The sequence below is a fragment of the Fonticula alba genome, assembly GCF_000388065.1.
Source record: "Fonticula alba strain ATCC 38817 unplaced genomic scaffold supercont2.11, whole genome shotgun sequence".
NCBI lineage: Eukaryota > Rotosphaerida > Fonticulaceae > Fonticula > Fonticula alba.
The window spans coordinates 587631-607528 of NW_009242981.1; the positions used below are offsets into that span (position 1 = coordinate 587631).

General features: G+C 72.9%; 4 protein-coding genes across 4 annotated transcripts in view; all 4 read left to right on the forward strand.

Annotated features, from left to right (window-relative positions):
* Positions 1 to 201: 201 nt before the first annotated feature.
* H696_05539 (hypothetical protein) lies at positions 202 to 593 on the forward strand (the record flags this gene model as incomplete). The annotated part of the gene is made up of 2 exons (XM_009499354.1): positions 202 to 289; positions 385 to 593. The coding sequence occupies 2 exons, from the start codon at positions 202 to 204 to the stop codon at positions 591 to 593; spliced, it is 297 nt and encodes a 98-aa protein (XP_009497629.1).
* Positions 594 to 607: 14 nt separating this feature from the next.
* Positions 608 to 10479, forward strand: H696_05540 (TKL protein kinase). Its single transcript, XM_009499355.1, has 5 exons — positions 608 to 3236; positions 3644 to 8788; positions 8903 to 9012; positions 9163 to 9937; positions 10059 to 10479. Exons 1-5 carry the CDS (start codon positions 1910 to 1912, stop codon positions 10241 to 10243), a joined length of 7542 nt encoding a protein of 2513 aa, XP_009497630.1. The 5' UTR covers positions 608 to 1909; the 3' UTR covers positions 10244 to 10479.
* Positions 10480 to 13856: 3377 nt separating this feature from the next.
* On the forward strand, positions 13857 to 15669 carry H696_05541 (hypothetical protein; the record flags this gene model as incomplete). The annotated part of the gene is made up of 4 exons (XM_009499356.1): positions 13857 to 14113; positions 14390 to 14486; positions 14655 to 15353; positions 15649 to 15669. 4 exons carry the CDS (start codon positions 13857 to 13859, stop codon positions 15667 to 15669), a joined length of 1074 nt encoding a protein of 357 aa, XP_009497631.1.
* A 756-nt stretch (positions 15670 to 16425) lies between these two features.
* H696_05542 (hypothetical protein) overlaps positions 16426 to 19898 on the forward strand; it is a gene marked incomplete at its 5' end in the record, with an annotated part of 5256 nt that continues 1783 nt past the window's right edge. Inside the window, 2 exons of the mRNA XM_009499357.1 lie at positions 16426 to 17746; positions 17880 to 19795. Coding sequence (XP_009497632.1) covers positions 16426 to 17746; positions 17880 to 19795 — 3237 coding nt within the window. The remainder of the gene's footprint in view (positions 17747 to 17879; positions 19796 to 19898) is intronic.

Here is a 19898-nt window from a genome sequence, read left to right on the forward strand (position 1 = left end):
TGTGTGCGTGTGTGTGCGTGTGCGTGTGTGCGTGTGTGCGTGTGCGTGTGTGCGTGTGTGCGTGTGCGTGTGTGCGTGTGTGCGTGTGCCCGCATCCACGCATGCCCCGGGGGGGCAAGGTCCCTGGTTGGGCGGACTTCTGACGCCCGCTCCTTTGCCGCGGGGCACCAGGTGCTGCTGTCCTTCCAGAGCCGCACCGCCATGGCCGGGGATTTGTTCCTGCCTTCGGACATGTTCAGCGCCGGGAACATGCTGTGGGCATGCTTGACCCGGAGTTCCCCGTGGAAGGGTGCGTTGCCTGGGGGCCCTTGTCTTGCGAGGCTTTTTTTTGTGCACCGCCCGGCCCGACTCGCCTAACACCCCCCCCCCCCCCCCGATCACCAGGTCGCACCCTGGCGGACATTGTACTTCTCGTCCTGGATGGCCAGCGGCCGTCCCTGCGGAAGATCCCCGAGCCGATGGCCGCCGCCGCGGGGGCCCCGCTGTTGGACTTCCTCCAGGCGGCCTGGAGCCCCGAGCCCCAGGACCGGCCCTCGGCCGCGGCCCTGCGCCAGGCGTGCGCCGCGGCGGCGGCCCCCGACCAGCCCGAGTGACGGACACACGGCAAGCGGGGTGCGGGGGGGGGGGGAGCCCCCTTCCCGGCCTGTGTGAAGCAATATAAAATGCGCCCATTTGCTGCGCGAACGTGCGGGCGCCACCAGGACAGCCTCCGGTCCGTTGGGACCCGGATCGCGGCTACGGCAATGGGCCGGCGGGGAAAAACATCCGCGCGGCCTGTGTGTGTGTTGGTATGTTCCGAAATATGGTGCCACATGTGTCAAATTGCACGCCGGCCGGCCGCAGCGCGGGGCCCCCTGCGGCGCCCCCTCGGCGGGGGCCCTGGCCAGGCGCGTGTGCTGATGTGTTCGCCCCGGGGCGGGTGTTGCGCCTCCTGCCTGTTTTCATTGTCCGGTCATGTCGCGCATTTCCCGGCCGTGTTTCAAATGATCCATCGGCCAGCGCCTGGCTATTGTGTTGTTGTTTTTTTTTGGGCCTCACCGCGCGTGGCCGGCCGGGATTACGCCATCGCTCGCGCGGGCGCGACCGCGGCCGGAACAAATCCCCGGCACATCCGCGGGGGCGCGAGCCTGGGGCGCGTTTGTGCCACCGCCGCCGGAGCGTCGTCCTCGAAGGCGCCGCCGACGGGGGACAATCTGGGGAGCCTGGGGGGGGGGGGCACGATGCTTGGGCGGGGCGTCGGTTTGTTATTCTTTTCGCCCCGCCAGGGGCCCGTCCCCGGGGGACTCGGCCACCCCCCCTCGGAGCCAAAAGTCCTCAGGAGCGGGCCGGCGCCCAGCCCGCCGCGGCCGTTTGTCTGCTTGCTGGTGGAGGGCCTGTTTGCGAGCGCATACACACGCGCGCCCGGTGTCCCGGCCACCGGGAGGCAAGCGCCCACTCAGATGACACACGGAGGCCAATATGGCCAGGAATGCGGGCCCATCAAGCGTGGCGCCCCGGAGGCCTCGCCCCGCGGCAGAGCGGATGATTGGCATCTTCCCCAGACACTGCCTCCGGCCCGTGGTGTGCATCCTCCCGTCGTTCCCTCCTCCCGCGCGTGTGGGCCCGCTCGCGGCCTCTTCCCTCCCCGGGCGGGGTGCGCCGCCACGCGCCTGTCGGGCGCCAGCGCCTCCCGACCGGGCGGGCAAAAGGGCCCCTGCTGAGGGCCCGGGTGGGCTGCGCGCAGTTCCGGCCAAACGCGCCCCTGTGCTCCCGCCGCTTGCCCGCCTGTAGGCCGTGCTCTGCGTGCTTTTGCTCCCCCCCCCCTCTCTCTCCCCGCCCCTGCCGCCTGCTCCGCCGGCTGTCCGCGGCCAGGTTGCCCGGCCGCGGGCCCGCCCCTTCCCCTCTTCCTCCCCCGCTCCCCTGCCCGCCCATGGTGATGGCGAAGCTCGGCAGGCTGGGCGCCGCGCCGTGGCGGCCCTGGCTGCCGCTGTGCGTGGCCCTGGTGCTGTCGGTGCTCGGGGGCCTGGCGTGGCTGCCGAGCTGGACCCGGGCGGCCATCCTGGCCGACCCGGACGCCGACATGCCGGAGCTCCAGCCCCAGAGGTCGGCCTACGACGTGGGGTCCATGTACGCCTCGGCCTTCGGGCGCCTGGACCCGGCCGGCCGGCTGGTGAGCTACTCCCTGGAGGGCGGGCGCTACTTCTCGCACCGGGAGGCCACCCAGCAGGCCCTCCTGGCGGACATGCGGCTGGGGGCCTTCTTCTCGAGTGCCCTCTCCGAGGAGGTCACCTTTGCCGGGTTTTCGCCGGGGGCCGCCCCGGCGATGGTGGGAGTGGCCGGCCCCGGGGCCGCGCCGCTGTTCGCCTGGCAGGACGGCCAGGCGGTGGGCTTCTCCTCGGCCGAGCAGCGGTACCCGGCGCCGTACGGCTTCGAGTCGCCGCCGCGACTGCTGGCGGCCTTCGCCACCGGGGCCCAGGCCGGCCAGGTGCTGGTCGGGGCCGGCGGCCTGGCGGCCGTCCTGACCCTCGAGGCCGGCAGCTGGGTGGCGAAGGCCGCGTGGCCGGTGGCGGGGACCTCCGGCGCGGCCGGCCTGGCCGGGCACTTCTTCCTGGCCACGCCGACCGGGTGGGTGTGGCTGCGGCCGGACCGGTCGGAGCACGCGGTGGGCCTCGGCGCGCCGGTCCTGGACCTGGCGGCCACGCGCTACCTCACGGCCGACCCGCGGCGCTTTGACCTGGTCGTCGCCACGGCCACCGAGCTGCTGATCTACCTCGGCCTGGGGGATGACGGTGCCTGGCGGGATGTGGTCATCGATCGGCTGCCGGCCGCGCGGAACAGCCTGTCCCTGTCGCCGGTGCCGCGGGTGCCGCTCATCACGGCCCCCACCGGGTTCCTGCATGTCATCCAGGCCGGGAAGGTCCTGTGGCGCGCGAATCACCACCCGGCCCGGCCGCTGTGGCAGCGCATGCGCTCCTCCGGCGGCATGGACCTGTCCAAGATGCAGGCGCTGCCGGTCCTGATGGATGGCGTGCCCGGGCACCGCCCCGAGCAGTGGGCCCTCGCGGCCTCCGGCCAGGTGTTCCTCCTGGAGGGGCAATTCGGCTGCCATGGGGATGACCCGTCGATCGTGTGCAAGCCGAGCCCCTCGCTGTGGGCCTGTGCCCCGGGGCGGGCCTTCTCGCCGCTGCTTTCCTCGAGGGAGCTGTGCGCCGGCTGCGCCGACGGCTACCATCAAGTCCCCCTGTCGGGGCAGCGGTGTGCGCACTTGCCGGCTGGGCACCTCTTTTCTCCGGGCCTGCCGCATTCTTCTTGCGGGTTATGTTTAGGGGGGTTGTCTTCTTGGCGGTCTCCTCGGCTCGTCCCTGGTCGATGCTCCACCCGGCGTCCTGCCCACTGACTCACTCCTTGCGTCTTCCTCGCGGCTTCCTGGCGGTGTCTTCTTGTTTTCCTCGCGGCGTCCTGGTGGCTTCTACATGGCTTCTACATGGCTTCTACATGGCTTCTACATGGCTTCCTCACGGCTTCTACATGGCTTCTACATGGCTTCTACATGACTTCCTCACCGCTTCCTCGCGGCTTCCTCGCCCCCACCTCGCCCCCACCTCGCCCCCACCCCCCCCCCACCCCCCGCCCACCGCGGCTCCTCCCCGCCCTCGGACGAAAGACGAGTGTCGTCCCTGCCCCGGGGAACATTGCCGAGCCTGCTTGGCCGGGGTGTGCACCGCCTGCAGCGCGGGGTTCCTGCTGCAGCCGGCCGCGGTGGCCGGCGCACCGTCGGCCACCTGCGTGGCCGAGTGCGCCCCGGGGTTCCAGCCCCAGGGCGAGGCCTGTGTGCCGCTGAGCGTCCCCTCGGTAGCGACGCACTTTGCACAGCTGCCGGCCACGTCCACCGGGCAGACCATCCTCTCGATGGCGCGGACCCGGGCCTTCCTGAAGGGCGACCGGCTGTATGTGTCGAATGCTTCGCTCTCGGCGCCGGAGCCCGTGAACGTGCTGGTATGGCTGAGTGACAATACCTTCGGCCTGCTGGACATGCCGGTGCTGATGAGCACCCTGCCGAATGCCGTGCTGTCGGTGAGGCCGATCGTCGGGCTCCTGCCTCCTGTGGCCCCGCAATTCCAGCACATGGCGGAGCTGGGCCCGGTCAGGCAGCCCGAGCACACGGCTCACCTGGCCCTGGTGGCCATTTCCACCATGGCGTGGGGCTACTCGCGAATGGGTTGCACACTGCCCGGGCCGGGCCCGACCGACGAGTGCATGCTCGCGTTCCAGCCGGGGGAGGTGCCCCTGCCGAGCTTCACCGCCTTCGGGCCGCTGCATGTGCTCTCGCCGACGGTCCTGGTCCTGGGCCGGCACTATGTCATGCTCGGGCCGCAGGGGGATGTCGAGGTTGCTGCCGACCCGCACCTCCGGGCCTGGGACCGGCCAGCCATGGCGACCCATGTACACCCGGCCACCGGGCAGCCGGCCTCCTGGATCTACCGGTATGACACCCACTCCAGGAGCCTGGTGGCCCAGCCGTGGGATCTGGTCCGCCTGGGGGACAGTCGGCTGAGGCTGTCTCGGCCGAATATGGCCATCCCCGCCGGCTCGGCGTCCGGCCAGGTGGCCCGGGCCCCGGTGGGCGGGATCGCGCCGGCTCGCGCCGATGTCGCCGGCAGCAACCCCGGCCACGGCGGTGGCGCCCACCTCGTCATCGAACCGGGCAGCGCCTGGGCGATGGTGTCCATGCCGCCGGGGGACACCCGGGCCCGGGTGTCGCCGGGGTCCGAGTATGTCCTGCTGATGGGCCTGCTGAGCCACGGCGACAAGTGGTACTGGGGCATGGTCGGCCATGCGGGGCTGGAGGCCCAGGGCCGCACCCGGTCCATGAGCGGGACATCGTACCTGCTGGCCGAGCTGCCGGGCCTGTCGGAGCAGGGCGGCCTGGCGGCCTTCCACTGGCTGGTCCTACATCTGGAAGGGGTCCCCGACCATACGTCGGCCCTGGTGCTGCTTCACCCGGACTTTGTGGGGATCATGCTGCTGCACTGCCCGTCCGGGGAGTTCGCCTGCCGGCCCGGGGCGCGGGGCATTGCCCCGTACCCGGCCTCCCTCGGCCGGCTGGACTACAGCTCGCTCGGGGTGGTGTCCTTGCCGCGTGGCGGGGCCCTGCCCGCCGGCCGGGATGCATCGGCCGCCTTCCTGCTGGTGTCGCGCCAGGCCCCGGCCACGGGGTTCGTGGTGCAGGTGGCCCCGGCCGAGTGTCCGGCTCGGACGCATGGCCCGCAGTGCGCGCCCTGCCACCACTCCTGCGAGACGTGCACCGGGCCGCTTGCCGGGGACTGTGTGCTTCCCGTGTGCCCGGTGTCGGTGGCCTCGCATCCGGGCACCTGCCTGAGTGCCTGCCCGGCCGGGCTACAGATCGACCAGCGGGGGCACTGCGCGTGCGACAGCTCGTGCGCGGCCTGCGCCAGCCCGGGCCCGGGGGAGGCCTTCGTGTGCACGGCCTGCCCCGGTGGCATGGCCGTGGAGGTGGCGGCCGAGGCCCCGGCCACCCGGTGCCTGCCCTGCCACGGGACCTGCCGGGAGTGCTCGGCGCCGGGCCGGGCGGCGGCCTGCACCGCGTGCCGCGACCCGGGGGCCCTCCTGCGGCCGGATGGCACCTGCGTGGTGGGGCCCTGCCCGGGTGGGACCTGGCCGGATGCCCGGTCGGGCGAGTGCGTCCGCTGCACGGGCGGCTGCGCGGAATGCGCCGGGCCCGAGCGGTGTACCTCCTGCCGGGCGGGCTTCCTCCATGAGGCCACCATGGGCGTGTGTCTGGCCTGCGCCCCGGAGTGCGGCTCATGCAGCGCCAGCACCACCGAGTGCGATGCCTGCGGGCCGGGCTACCGCCGGGCGGATGGGCCCCCGCCGGGGGGGACCCCCTCGGCCGGCCGGTGCGTGGCCTGTCCGGCCGGTTGCGCTCGGTGCGATGACGGGGGCCGGTGCTTGGCGTGCCGGCCGGGCCAGCTGCTGACCCCGTCAGGCACCTGTGTGTCGATGTGCCTGGGGGGGCTGGCGCCGAACGCCGACATGACCGCCTGCGAGGCATGCCACCCGGCGTGCGACTGGTGCCAGGCGCCGGGGCTGGCGACCGCCTGCTTGTCCTGCTCGCCGGGGCTGCACTTGCAGCCCGCCCCCGGGGCCGCGGGGGGGCCGGGATCGTGCGTGGCCGCCTGCCAGGAGGGCTTCTGGTCGTCGGCCGGCGTGTGCGTCGTCTGTGGCGATGGGTGCCAGGCTTGCGCGGACCGGCAGTCGTGCGACCGGTGCCGCGCGCGGCACTTCCCCGCCGGCGATGGGACATGCGGCCTGTGCGATGGGACATGTGCCTCGTGCAGCGAGCCGCTGGCGTGCGACACATGCGCCCCGGGGCGCCATTTCCCGAGCGCCGACCCGCTGGTCCGGAGCCTGTGCACGGAGGTGTGCCCGGCCGGGGAGTTTTTCGACGCCCAGGACCACCGGTGCCGGGGCTGCGCCGGGACCTGCGCCACGTGCCTCGGTGTGGCCGACTGCACGGCCTGCGTCTCGGGGCACGGGTGGGCGGCCGGCTCGTCGGTCAAGTGCGCCCTCTGCCCGGCCGGGTGCCGGGCCTGCCTCCGGGCGGCCGCGTGCGACGAATGCGAGGCCGGGCTCTTCGTGACGCCGGGGGGCGGCTGCGCGGCCGCCTGCCCGGGGGGGACCTTTGCCGATGTGGCGACCGGCCGGTGCGCCACATGCCAGGCCACCTGCGCCGAGTGCGCGGATGCCTCCTCCTGCACCGTGTGCCAGGGGGGCCTGGTCTTCCTGGAGGCCGGGCCCGGGGCGCTGTGCACCGGGGCCTGCCCGCCGGGGACCTTTGTCGGGGCCGACCGGTGCATGGCGTGCGACCGGTCGTGCAGCCTGTGCACCGGGCTGGCCGACCGGTGCGAGGCCTGCGCGCCGGGCTTCCGCCGGGCCGATGATGCGCCCGGGGCCGGGGCCGGGGCCGGGGCCGGCGAGTGCGTGGCCTGCCCGGGCGGCTGCACCGGCTGCACCCGGGACATGTGCATCGGCTGCGAGGAGGGGCTCCTCCTGACGCATGGGGGCGCCTGTGTGGCGGCCTGCCCGGAGGGCACCTTCGGCGAGGCGACCTCGGCCACGTGCCAGCCATGCGCCCTGGAGTGTGGGGCATGTGTCGGCCCGGGCGCCGACCAGTGTACATCCTGCGCGCGGGGGATGGACGCCTGGCCGGCGGCCGGCGACCAGCTCTTTGCCTGTGTGCCGTCCTGCCCGGCGGGGGAATATCGCCCGGGCGAGGAGCACACCTGCCTGCCCTGCCATGAGTCGTGCTCGGCCTGCAACGGCCCGACCGATGGCGACTGCTGGCGATGCCAGGAAGAGGGGCAGGTCCTGCAGGATGGCATGTGCCAGATTGAATGCGCGCCGGGGTTCACCTCGGTCCATGACCGGTGCGTGCCTTGCCATGCGTCGTGCGGCGCGTGCGCCGGGCCGCGGGTGGACCAGTGCACCGTCTGCCGGGGGGGGCTGCTGGCCCTGCCGGCCGGTGCGCCGACCGGCCGGTGCGTGAACTCCTGCCCGATGGGCAGCGGGCGCACGGCGGCCGGCTGTGCCGACTGCGCGGAGCATTGCAGCAGCTGCCCGGGCGGGGCGGGCGCCTGCGCGGTGTGTGCACGCGGGTGGCTCCTGGCCGGGGCCGGCTGCGTGGCCAGCTGCCCGGCGCGGAGCTTCGACTATGGCGGCAAGTGCGAGGCGTGCCACGGGGACTGTGCCACATGCGGCCGGCATGGGCCGACCGGCTGCACCGCCTGCCCGGGGCCGAGCCCCTGGCTGCAGGGGGGCCAATGCCTGGCCACCTGCCCGGGGGACACCTTCCCGGAGGGGGGCCAATGTCTGCCCTGTCATCCGGCCTGTGCGGCGTGCGCCGGGCCGCAGGCCGCCCAGTGCATGGCCTGCCATGGCGGGGCCTTCCTCTATGGGGGGACCTGCCTGGCGGCCTGCCCGGGGGGCTACTTCGCCGGGGCCGACCAACGGTGCCAGCCATGCCATGGCCGGTGCCTGACCTGCCACGGGCCCGAGCAAGACCGGTGCCTGTCCTGCCCGGGCCTGGGGCTGCTGCACCGGGGCCAGTGTGTGGACGCCTGCCCGGCCGGCAGCTTCGCCTGCATGGGATCGTGCGAAATGTGCGACCCGCACTGTGCCCGGTGCACGCCGGTGGCCGCCGGGCCCGGGGCGGGCGCCTGCGCGTCCTCGTGCGATGCCTGCGAGCCGGGCTTCCTCCGGGCCTTCGCGACCGGCGCGTGTGGGCCGGCCTGCCCGGCCGGCGAGTACTCGGCCGGTGCGGGCGCCTGCGCGCCGTGCGCCGGGGCCTGTCGCACGTGCGTCGACCGGGCCACCGTCTGTACCTCGTGCCACGACGCGGCGGCCTGGCTGCGCGTGGACACCGGCGCCTGTGTGGCCAGCTGCCCGGAGGAGGGCCTGGCCCGGGCGGAGCTGGCCTCGGTGCCGGGGCGCGTGTGCCTGCCCTGTCCCCGGGGGTGCCTTCGGTGCGCCCATGCCGGGGCCGGGGGCTGCGCCATCCTGCCGGCCGGGCCGCTGTCCTGCCCGGTGGTCGAGGCGTGCGCCTGGTGCGAGGAAGGGCTCCTGCTGAGCGCCGGCGGCCAGTGTGTGGCCGAATGCCCGGAGGCCGGGTACTTCGCCGACTGGGCGGCCGCGCCGCCGGGCTGCACCGCGTGCCACGCCCAGTGCAAGGCCTGCATCGGGCCCGAGCCCGGGGATTGCCTCGGCCGTGGCTCCCCCGGCCGGCGGCTTGGTATGTGTCTTTTGGCCGAGGGGGGGGGGAAGGGGGGGCTTCTTGCGCTTTCGCTCCGGCCGCCGGGCGGCGTGTGTGCTGACGGCCATGGCTGCCGGCCACCTTGCTGTGCAGCGCTCATCCTGGGCATCAGCCTGGGGCTGCTGCTGCTGCTGCTCATGTTGCTGGTCCTGCTGTGGGTGCTGCTGTTTGTGCGCCGGCGGCGGCAGCATGCCCTGGACAAGGTGCGCGGCTTCGGCCCCTTTGTGGGCTGCCTCTTGCTCCATGCCGGCGCCCTGGGCTGTCCGGTACAGGGACCGGGGGGGGGGGCGCGCGTCGGACGTGTGACTGACTGTGGGCATGCTCGGCGCGGTCGGCCCGGCACGCGCGCGCAGGACCCGGCAGCGGGCGCGGACGACGAGCATTCCACCGTGATGAACACCATCGTGGAGCTGTCGCTCCCGGGGCGCATCCTGGTGAATGTGGCGCAGGACTTTGCCCCGGTCGGGGGGGACCCGCTCGGGGCCGGGACCCAGGCGTCGGTGTTCGTGGCGCGGGCCGTCAGGGCCGGCATCGGCCGGCGGCTGGGCTGCCCGGACGTGGTGGCCATCAAGCAGATGAAGGCGGCCCAGCTGCGGCCGGCCCAGTATGCCCTCTTCCAGGGGGAGGTGGCGCTGATGTGGCTGCTGCGCGAGGCGCCGAATGTGGTCCGGCTGTATGGGTACAGCGAGCAGCCGCCGGCCATCGTGATGGAGTGCTTCGAGACGGATCTCCGGGCGCTGCTGCACTCGGACGTGCCCCTGGCCCAGGGCACCATCTTGGACATCTGCCAGCAGTGGGCCTCCGGGCTGGAGGCCATGCACCTGGCCGGGGTGGCGCACTGCGACCTGAAGCCGGGCAATGTGTTTGTCAGCCATGCCCCCGGGGCCGGGTGGCGGGCGGCCCTCGGGGACCTGGGCACCAGCCGGAGCCTGAATGCCGACCGGTCGTCGGCCCTGGTGAACCGGGCCCCGGAGCTGAATGCGCTGACCGCGCGGTACGCCGGGCCGGAGGTCCTGGCGGCCTTCCGCCAGAAGCGCTCCCTGGACCCGGAGCTCCACCTGATGGCGGATGTCTACAGCGCGGCCATCATGCTGTGGGAGTGCCTGGCTCGTCGGCTGCCATGGGCCGGTGCGTGTGGGCATGCCTTGCTCCTTTGGCCATGGGCGGGGGGGACGTGCATCGGTTGCCGAATTCTGACACGCCTGCGTGTGGGCCCTGTGTCGGGCTGCGTGCGTGCGCGCGGTCTCAGACATGGGCTTCGAGGATATTGCCTCGGCCGTGCTGGGGGGCCAGCGCCCGGAGATCGCCTTCTCCGGCCCCCTGGCGGACCTGCTGCCGCTGGCGTGGGACACCGAGCCGTTTGCCCGGCCCCCGGTGATGGCCTTCCGGCAGAAGCTCACCATGGCCTGGATGGCGGCCGCGGCCGCGGAGTAGGCTTGGCCCCGCCATCCGCGGGCCCCTCGGCGTGTGGGTGCTGTGCCCTCCCCCGGCCGGTGACCCTCTGTGTTGTGGGCTCCTGCGCGGCGGCGGGCGGCTCGCCGTCCGGTCGAGGGGCCGTGCGGCGACGCGCTCCGGAGGCGGTGCACCCGGGCCCTCCTGGCAGGGGCTTCGTCGCCTCTTGTACATCTCCCCCTCTTTTGTTGGTATACACACTGTTCCTCCGCCGACCATTTCGTCCCAGCCGGCGGGCCGCGCCGCTGTGCTGGCGCTGCCGCCCTGTCGCTGGCCGCGCGGGGGCGTATGGCGCCTCGGGAGGGGGGGGGGGGGGGGGGGGGGGGGGGGGGGGGGGGGGGGGGGGGGGGGGGGGGCGGTGCAGCGGGTCACTTCTCTTTTTTTTTTTGACTCTCGCTGTGCCGTCGGGTCAGCCCCATGCGCCCGGTCGTCGGCCCGTCCGCCAGACACACTGGCACGCCATGCCTCGCTCTGGCGCCCCTGATGCCTGGCACGGGTCCCGGCGTGCTGGGGCTTTTTTTTTCGTGCGGCGAGCGTCCCTCAGCGCCTGCTCCCCGCCGCCAGGGGGCTCCCACCACCCGTGGCTCCAGGCATGGCACTATGTTGGGTACCCCCCAGCCGGAGCCCACTGCCGGGGCGCCTTTCCGGGTCCCGGCACTACGGCGCTCGTGCCGGTCGGATGGGCCTCGGGCAATTGGCGGCCGGCTCCGCGCCGACGTCGCGGCCATGCGATGGGTGCCGCAGCATGTGGGGAGCGGGCCCGACACAGACGTCCCGTCGTAGCATGGCCGGGACGTCTTTCCCCAACCACCATCCAGTGGGCTTGCGTGGTGCGGATCCGGGCCCGGCTGCTTCGGCTCCGACCCGAGCCGCAGGACCCGGTCGACGAAGAGCAGTCCCGGCTTTTTCCCGGCTGACGGTCCCTTTGGGTGGCTTCTCATCGGGCGGGCCTGGCGCACCGCCACGGGCGGCCACTCGTGGCAAGGCCGCAGCTCGGGCCCCGGGGCCTCCCAGCGGGGCGAAGGGGCTCCATGCCGCCGCGACGCCCGGTTCAGGAGGGCGGAAGGCAGCTGGGCCTACCATCTGGGCATGTAACTGGACCATCGGGGCCGCGCATTCCGAGCGTAGGGGGCGAGGGGACTGTGGCGTGTCGTGTTGGGCTGGCTCCACGCGACTGAGCCACATCGCCGACCTGGGCGATCTGCCGGCGGGGCCCGGCCTGCCAGGCACACATGCGTCCTCGCGCGGGCGGGCAAACGCCATGGCCGGCCGGCCTGCCCGGGTGCCCTTTCGCCCGGACCAGTGACCTTGCTGGCAGCTCGGGACCATCCTGGCCAACAGACCATCACGTTGCGGGCAGGACGACCAGGGTCCCTGCTGCACCTAATGCAGTGGCTGGGTGATGTATATATATGTGTGGGGGGGGTGGGGGCAGCTGGCTGTCCATCCACCCCTCCGCGGGTGAATGTAAGACATGCCCGGCATCGGCTCCGGGCACGACGTTCTCACCTTTGTGTGGGCGCCATGGCTGCCGCTGGGAGGAGGCGCCAGTGCGGCGCATTGATGACATCCCCGCCATTACGGGCCCTCGCCCGGGCGAGCATGAGACGCGAACCTCGGGCCGGTGGTTCCTTCCTTCCGGCGGAGCGGGGCGTGTCTAGGGGCCCTCGGGGGCCTGGGAACCGGCACTGGGGGGGGGTGTGTTCGGGGCAGGCGCCCGCGGCCTTTGTGCTCTGGTGAAAGCCGCGCTCACATGCCCCTTGGTCAGTGGGCCGTCTGCCGGGCTCTTGTCCCGGCCAGGACCAGCTTCCGGATGGCAACCACCCGGGTGCGGGGATGCGGCCCGGCGCCTGGCAGGCCCGCCAGAGGCCCCGAGGCGTGGCACAGCGTACGCGTCTTCCTGGCGCTCGAGACGCGCCCCTGCCCCGGCCAGGGAGGGGGCAAGTGGCGAGACAGCTTCCTGGCGCAGGATGGGCTGCAAGAAGCGCCGGGGCGCCACCCCTGCGACAGGAGCGCGCCATCGAGACGCGATGTGCGGCCGGGCGCGCGTCGCAGGCCCGATCCGAGGGGGAAAGGATCCATTGCCGCCGACGAGGGAGCAGGAATCGTGAAACACAGGCGCGGCAGTCCCCCTCGCTGGGCCGAACTCTGGCCAAGAATACAAAGGGGTGACCCGGTGCGCAGCCCCCGGGTTGGGTCCTCCGGCGGCTGCCGCCGTATGGGAGCCCGGCTAACGCTGCATGCCTCCCGTCCCCCCGGCGCCTGCCCGTGGTGTGTGAGGCCTGGCGTGCTGTCCGCACCGGGGGGCCACTGCTTCCGGCGCCGGCCTGGCTGCCCTCCTGGGCCTTGCCTGACGGCCGTTGGACCAGCTCGACCCCATGGGCGACAGTGCTCGGTGGGCGCCGGCATGCACGGCTGGCGAACGGGTGCGCTTCAAACATGCGCACCCACCCCACAGCCTTCCAGGCTCGTGTGCTTTGGCAGCTGCCCCGCCGGGCGTTGTGGAGGCAGGAGCCGGCCAGGCTTCCTTCCCCGGTCGCCCGGTGCCGTGTGGGAATCACGGCACCGGCTGGGAGGTGAGGCAGATGGCGTATGTGTCCCGGCAGCGGGCGATCCCCCGAGCCCCGGGCAGTGCCAGTGGCACGCCTCGCCTGGCACATTGGGCAGCTTTCCCCCTTTTCCTGGCCCCCTGTCCCCCTCCCCGCCGCCGGTCCCGCCGCTTGCTGGGACATACACAAACAGACAAGCGCGCAGGTGCGCTCTCCTTCGCGGCCAGGGCAGCGGCGGCCCCCCGCTCGACGGGTGCTTTTCCCTGGACCCCTGGTCTTGATCTTTCTTACACCGGTGCTGCGGTGGGGCGCCCCTTCTCGCCGGGGCAGGATGTCTTTCTGCATGTGGAACAGCTTCGCATCGCGACGCACGCGGGGCCGGCCATCCTCTCCACCGGACCAGAGTCCCGACCCGTGGCCCGCGCCATTCGGGTGCCCGAGCTCATGGGGAGCTTGGCGCGGGACGGCCTCCAGCGCGCGAGGCCCGGTGGGGGGCTTCCTCGGGGCCTCTCGGGCGAGCCGTGGGCCCGCTAGGAGACCCCGCTGGCCGGCGCGGAGCCGCCGCTGCACCTTCCCCGGGGCGATCACCAGGCGCCCTGGGTCGTGGAGCACGGCCGGTCGAGGGCGAGGTTCTTCACGCCGGCCCTTGGGCAGCCGCTGCCCAAGGGCCGGAGACCAGGATCCCGGCCGGGGTGGGACCGGCACACGCCGGGGTCCCTCGGGTGGGGCAGGCCGGCTTGGCGAACCAGCTGCCCCTGGTCTGCATAGTCCGTCAGGGCCGGTGTCGGCCGCGCTGCCGGGCGTCGGGGATTCCTTCCACCTGGCCGAGGGCAGGCGACCGTGGCAGGTGGCGCTGGTGGCCGGGTCGCCGGTGGTGTGTGGCCTGTCGCCGAACCTGCCGGCCGACATCCTGGCCCCATGGCCGGGACGCGGGCAGACTCCCCGGTCGGTGAATGCCCCCTCCGGGGGTGGATGTGGCGCTCCGGCTGGCCGAAGGCCGGCCGACCGCGGGGCCTCGCCTCGACCCGGGCCCCTCGGGGAGCTGCATGTTGGCGGATGTGCCGGCCGGGGTCGAGGGGTCCGGAGCCCGGCTCCTGGCGGCCCCGGCTGCAGCCATCCTCCCCGGCCTCCGGCCGGTGCATGCGCTCCTGCCGCCATCGGCGGCCGAGGTGGGCACGCCGCAGCGAGCTCGGCTGAACGGCGGCCCCGGCGGCGGCGGCTTCGGGACGTGGACTTGGGTGTCCGGTCGCAGGGCGCTGCTCGACCGGAAGACCTTCGGCTGCCCCATGACCGGCACCATCCGGTGCATGTCTGCCAAGCCGACCGGCAAGCGGGCCAGCGCCTTGGCCTTGTGTCCCGGGCCATGCCCCCTTCGGCGCATGTGGCGGCCGGCCGGCTGGGCGTCAAGTGTGAGGGCGGCTGGTGGCCTTCAGCAGCATGGTTGGCCCCGAGTGGATAGTTGCCCGGGCGCCGGGGGGGGACGTGCAGCCGACTGCCCGGTCCATGGACCACCGGTTTGGCCGCCGGACGCCGGGGACCTCTTCCCCATGCTGCTGGGCCCACCCCCCGCCCGGGCCAGTGAGAGGCCCTCGTCCCAGGGAGTGGAGCTGCCGTCTGGCGTCCCGGCCCGCCCGGGCGCGCTGCCGATGCGGGCGCGCACTTCCATCGGCGTGTCGGTCTCTGTCGTGCCACCTGCCCGGGAGGCGTGCCTGCCATGCCGTCCGGCATGTGCTGTTCCGGGCCGAGCCCGGGCCAGAGCACGATCTGCCCGGTGATGGCTTTTTCCCGGAGGGGGGTGCCTGTCGCGTGTGCCTGGACGCCGGTGCCGCGTGCACCGATGGCAGTGCCTGTACGCGGTGCAAGGACCAGGCCTTGGTCGGGCCCGAGGGGACTCCTTGCGCGTTGGCCTGTTGCTGGTGCTGTTGATTCTGAAGGCGCTTCTCGCTGTGCGCCGGCGCAAGAGGCAGGCCATGGAGAGAGAGTACCTGTCGACGACGGTGCTGAGCACCATCATCAAGCTGGCCCTGCCCGGGGCCATCCTGGTGGACGTGGCGGGGGACTTCCGACCGCTGGACGAGCAGCTCGGCGCCGGGACCGAAGCGAGCGTCGACGTCGCGCAGTCGGCCGGGCCCGGGATCGCGGCCCGGTTGGGCTGCCCGGAGGTGGTGGCCATCAAGAAGCTGCGGGCCGACAAATATCCAGCCGGGGTGCCACGTCCTCTTCCGGAACACGGTGGTCCCGATATAACTACCTTCGTGGGGCTGAATGCCATGTCGGTGCCGTGTGCCGCGCCGGAGGTCCTTCCCAGCGGAGTGCCCCCCTGGACCGGGGGGCACCTCTTCCCGGCCGAGGTGTACAGCGCCTCGGTCATCCTCTTCAAGTGTCTGACGCGCATGGTCCCCTGGCCGGGGAAGAGCATCGCCGAGATCATGGCCGCGGTGTTTGACGGTTCCCGGCCGGTCGCCAACCCTCTGGCGGGCGACGTCACGAACCTGGCGCAGGCCGGCTGGCAAAAAGGCCCCGGTCGGCGGCCCCCGGCTGGCGTCCTCCGTCAGCGGGGCGCCGCAATGCACACTGCTGCCGGCGGCCGGGCCAATCCTGCCCCCCCTCTCACAACCGCACGGTGCATCAACACCAAGCGGGGCGAGGGGGGTGAGGGAACATGGCATTGGGAGATTGGTCTTGTGTCGGACCGGGCAGCGCGGGAGGGGCTCAAGAAGAAAAGGACCTGCATGGCTCGCGGCCACACACGCACGAGGGCGGACCTGCGGGCGCCGAGCCAAGGCAAACACAACATCACATGGTGATCACGGGCAGACGCCCTTCCAGGGCAAATAGGAATGGCGCTATTTCCGGTAAAGCCGGCCCTTATTTAATGTCCGATTTGTGAGATCCCTCCTGCCGTCTGGGCGTCTTGCATGTTCCCGGCAGGCAGGTGCCAGTGCATGGACACTTCAAACTTACCAGATCCACAAACAAAAGGGGGGGCCCGGGCCGCCGTAGGCGACCCGAGGCAGGGGACTGTGCGTCGGGCTGCGGCCCCTCCATCGATCTGGTCGGGCGCGCAGCTCCGCGAGGGTGGGGCGCGCTTTTGGCCCCCGGTCGTCCGGCATGCGGCCCTGGCGAGTGCGATGGCGACCGCCCTACCGGCGGCCGGGCGCCGGCCGCGCGCGGTTGCGGCTACGGGACTCGGGACCGATGCCCGCGACCGCGTCGATTCCCTGGTGTATTCTCAGCTCCGATGGGCGTGCCCGGTCCGCCGCAGCCCGGCAGCCGGCTTGCCCCAGGCCGGCGGGGATGCCTTCCCAACATGGAGGGGCAGCGGGGGGTCACATCTGTCGCAGACTCCGGCCGATGCCGGGCGCGCCCCATGTGGTGGGGCAGATGGGGACGGGGCAGGCGCCGGCCGGGGGGCGCTGGCCCGGGGGAGATGCATCAAGTGCCGCCCCGTGTCCTGGCCCGGGCACATTTGCCACTCCCCCTCATTCTCTCCCCTTCCTTGTTGCTTTTCCCTCCTTTTTTTCCCTCTACTTCCCTCCTCTTTTCCCTCCTCTCCCCCGCCCCCGCTTCTGGCTCCCGCCTCCGCGGCTCCCCCCCCCCTTTCCCCCCTTGCACATGGCCCCTCCACGGGTGGGCCCGCTGGCGGCCCTGCTGGCGGCGGTGCTTTGCCTGCTGCCAGCGGTGTTGGGGCTGGCGCCGGAGCAGGACATGTACCTGCACGCGGCGCGGGACCCGGTCCTGCTCCTGTCCGATCCGGTGGAGATGGTGTCGCCCTCGGTTCAGTCCTCGACGGGCGCCGTGCGGAGGAGCAATACCATCCTCGATTTGCACCTGCAAATGGACCAGGTCCATCAGCTGCCGGAGGTCCGGTGGGGCTCGTTCTTTGGGGAGTCCTTCATGGAGCTCCACTGTCCGCGGGCGGACAATCCCGGCACCTGGCCGCTGATGATTTTGCCAGTCGGCGAGGCGGCCGCCCCGACGGCAGTCGAGTACACCCAAAGCACGGTGGCCCTTTTTGGCGAGACCATGGTCTTTGATCTGCCGGCTTCGGACAGCCTCCTGCTGGCCGGAACCGCGTTTTCCACCTCGCAAGTGGACCTGCTCGGGCTCTATGGGCCGGCCGACGCCCCGCGCGATGCATTCATGGGCACCATCACGCCGGACGGCTTCGGCTGGCAGCTCCTGGAGCTGGCCCCGGTGTCCGGGGTGGCCATCGGCCAGCCCGGCATCGGGCGGGCATTCTACCTGGCCAACGGCCACCACCTGATGTGCATCATGACTTCGGACTCCAGGGTCACCGAGACCTCGACCGCCCTGATGCCGGGCGCCATCCTGGCCATGGCGGCCACGCAGCTGGCCGTGCCGGGAGGCAGTTGCCCCGGGCTCCGGGCCGATGTGCTGGTCCTGCTTGACAGCGGCCAGTTGCAGATCCACCTGTGCCTCGGGCTCGAGGGGCCCGTGGGGGTGGTCTACGGGGCGTTGCCGGCCGGGGTGTCGGCCGCCGGGGCCTGGTTCCTGACGCCGGCCGCCCCCTCGACCGCCGGGGCTCCGGCGCCCCTGTACCTGGTGCTGCCCTCGGCCGCGGATGCCCGAGACCGGCTGTGGCTGGCTCACATCCGGGAGGTGGGGCTGGCGTGGCAGCGCGTGGTCCTGCCGCCGGTGGTGACCCGGCTGTCGGACCTGCGGCTGGCCCGGCTGCGCATGGAGGACCACCGGTCCGGCCGGTGGACGCTGCTGCATGGGCAAACGGCCCTCTTCGAGTCGAGCTCCTTCGGGTGTGACTCCGACCGGAGCATCACCTGCGACGGTGGCCTGGTGTCCTCCGGCTCAGCGAGCGGGTGGGCCTGTGCCGAGGGTCATGCCGAGGCGCCGTACGTCTCGCCGGGCAAACTGTGCGCCGGCTGCATGGATGGGTGGTTCCTGGACCGACCTGCCGGTGCGTATGCCAGGGCCGGGGCGGCGCCGCGCCGGCCCGCCTCCAGGCCCTTCCCCATGGCCCGGACGTCCGGGCCGCCACTCGCCGCTCGCTGACACATGACACTCCTCCGCCTGTCCCCGTGTCGCGGCAGATGAGGTCCCCCTGTCGGAGCCGAGCCATGTGTGCCGGCCCTGCGCGTCGGCCCACTGCCGGACATGCGATGCCCGGGACTGCCTCGTATGCGAGGAGACCCACTTCCCGGAGCCGAGCGGCCCGGCCGGGGCGACCGTCTGCGTGGCCGTCTGCTCGCGGGGCTTTGCCCTGGTGGCCGGGGCGTGCCAGCCTGCTGGCATGCCATTGGCGGTGGCCCGGCTCACGGTGCCGGAAGCCGACCCGGTCCCCGGGCTGGCGCCTGGGGACAGTGTCACCGCCGCCGGGGAGACCTGGCTGCAGGTGGACCCCGGCACCGGGCTGCCGGTGGTCCCGGCGGCGGCCGCCGATGCGGGCCCGGCCGCGGGGATGCTCCTTTTCACCGAGCAGCAAAAGGTCCTTTTCCTGCCGGCCAGCGCTGTCGGCCAGGCTGGCGGGGCCCCGCCGGCCCGGGAGGTTGTCCTGCTGGATGTGAACCTGCCAGGGCCGGTGGTGGCTTTCGCCGAGACCCGGTCCTTCTCCGAGGACAATCAGCTGCTCCTGATGCTGGCCCTGTGCTTGCGGCCCGGGACGACGTTTGTGGTGATCCTCGCGTGTCCCGCCGGGCCCGGGGGGACGGCTTGCGTGATTGCGCGGCCGGCGTCTGCCAGCCTCCTGTCGGCGGATGGCTGCCTGGCCGTGCGGCGCGTCGACTCCGGCAGCCTATTTGTGCAGAAGACCCGGACCTGGGGGCTGCTGCTTCGGCCGGATGTCACCCAGCAGAGGGTCTCGGCGGCGGTGCTCGAGGGCCACGGGCTGGTGGGCTTGCCGGTCCGATCCGGGGATCGAGCTCGGCTGGACCCGGGCCCGGGCGAGTGGTTCCTCTCGGTCAATTCGCTGGGGCTGCCGGGTGCGGCGCCGCAGTTTCTCCCCTGGTCGTGGGATTCCCGGCTGCTGTCGCTCAGTGGGCGGCTGCTTCGGCGGCAGGCGGCGGCGGCCCTGGCGGTGGACGGCCCGTGTGTGCCGGTGTTTCTGCCCCGCGGCCCGGGGGGGGCCCCGCCGGAGCTGGTCTTCCCCCTGGGTGCCGGGTCCGACTGGACGGTTCTCCGGGTGCCCGGGGACATGCTGCCGTCCGGCCGGTCGGTCGACTTGCCCTTCAGCTGGCATGTGCTCGGGGCCCTGCCCCGGGAACTGCCGCCCAGCCGGGGGTCGTCCTCGGACGTCCTCTTTCAGGGGGTGGCCCTGCCGGCCGGGGGGGCCCGGTTCCCGAGTGCGCTGGTGTTGCTGGCGCGCCACTTCATCGGCGTGTCGCTGCTATTTTGCGCGGACGGCGCGGCCGGGCCGTGTGTCCTCCGGCCGGCGGTCTTTGTGGACCTGCCGGCCGGGATGCACTCCACGGCCGATGCCGGGCTCTGGACGCTGGCGGTGGCAGGGGGCCCGGGCCCGGGCCCGGGGCCGGTCGGGACGTTGCAGTCACCCGGCGAGGTGACCCTGGTGGCCTTTGCGCCGGATGTCGGCATGCTGGTCTTCGCCCTGGCGATGGAGTGCCCCGGCGGGGGGGATGCGCCGCTGTGCGCCCCCTGCCATGAGGCGTGTGCCACGTGCGACGCCCCGGGCCCGGACGGGTGCATGTCCTGTCGCCACTGGGCGTGGACTTCGCCGGGCGAGTGTCTGGCTGCCTGCCCGGGTGGCTTGTTCGCGGAGCCCGACGGCCGGTGTGTTTGCCATCCCACGTGCGCCCAGTGCGCCCAGGCGGGTGCCAGCGGCTACACCTGCACCCGGTGCGTCGGTGGGCATGCTGTCGACCCGCATGCCGGCTCGCCGGGCCGGTGCTTCGAGTGCGCGGCCTCCTGCGGGGAGTGCTCGCGGCCTGGCGACCCGGCGGCCTGCACGGCGTGCCTGACCGGTGATTGGCTGCTTGATGGCACATGTGTCGGCGTCTGTCCGCCCGGGACCTGGTCCGACGGGGCGGGCCAAGTGTGTCAGGCCTGCCTGGCCGGCTGCACCGACTGCACCACGGCCACCGCCTGCACGGGCTGCA

Coding starts and splice junctions, on each gene's coding strand:
- H696_05540 (XM_009499355.1), top strand. CDS start 1,910: ATGGTGATGGCGAAGCTCGGCAGGCTGGGCGCCGCGCCGTGGCGGCCC. Junction 8,789..8,902: donor CTCCCCCGGCCGGCGGCTTG/GTATGTGTCTTT, acceptor CTTGCTGTGCAG/CGCTCATCCTGGGCATCAGC. Junction 9,013..9,162: donor GGCAGCATGCCCTGGACAAG/GTGCGCGGCTTC, acceptor ACGCGCGCGCAG/GACCCGGCAGCGGGCGCGGA.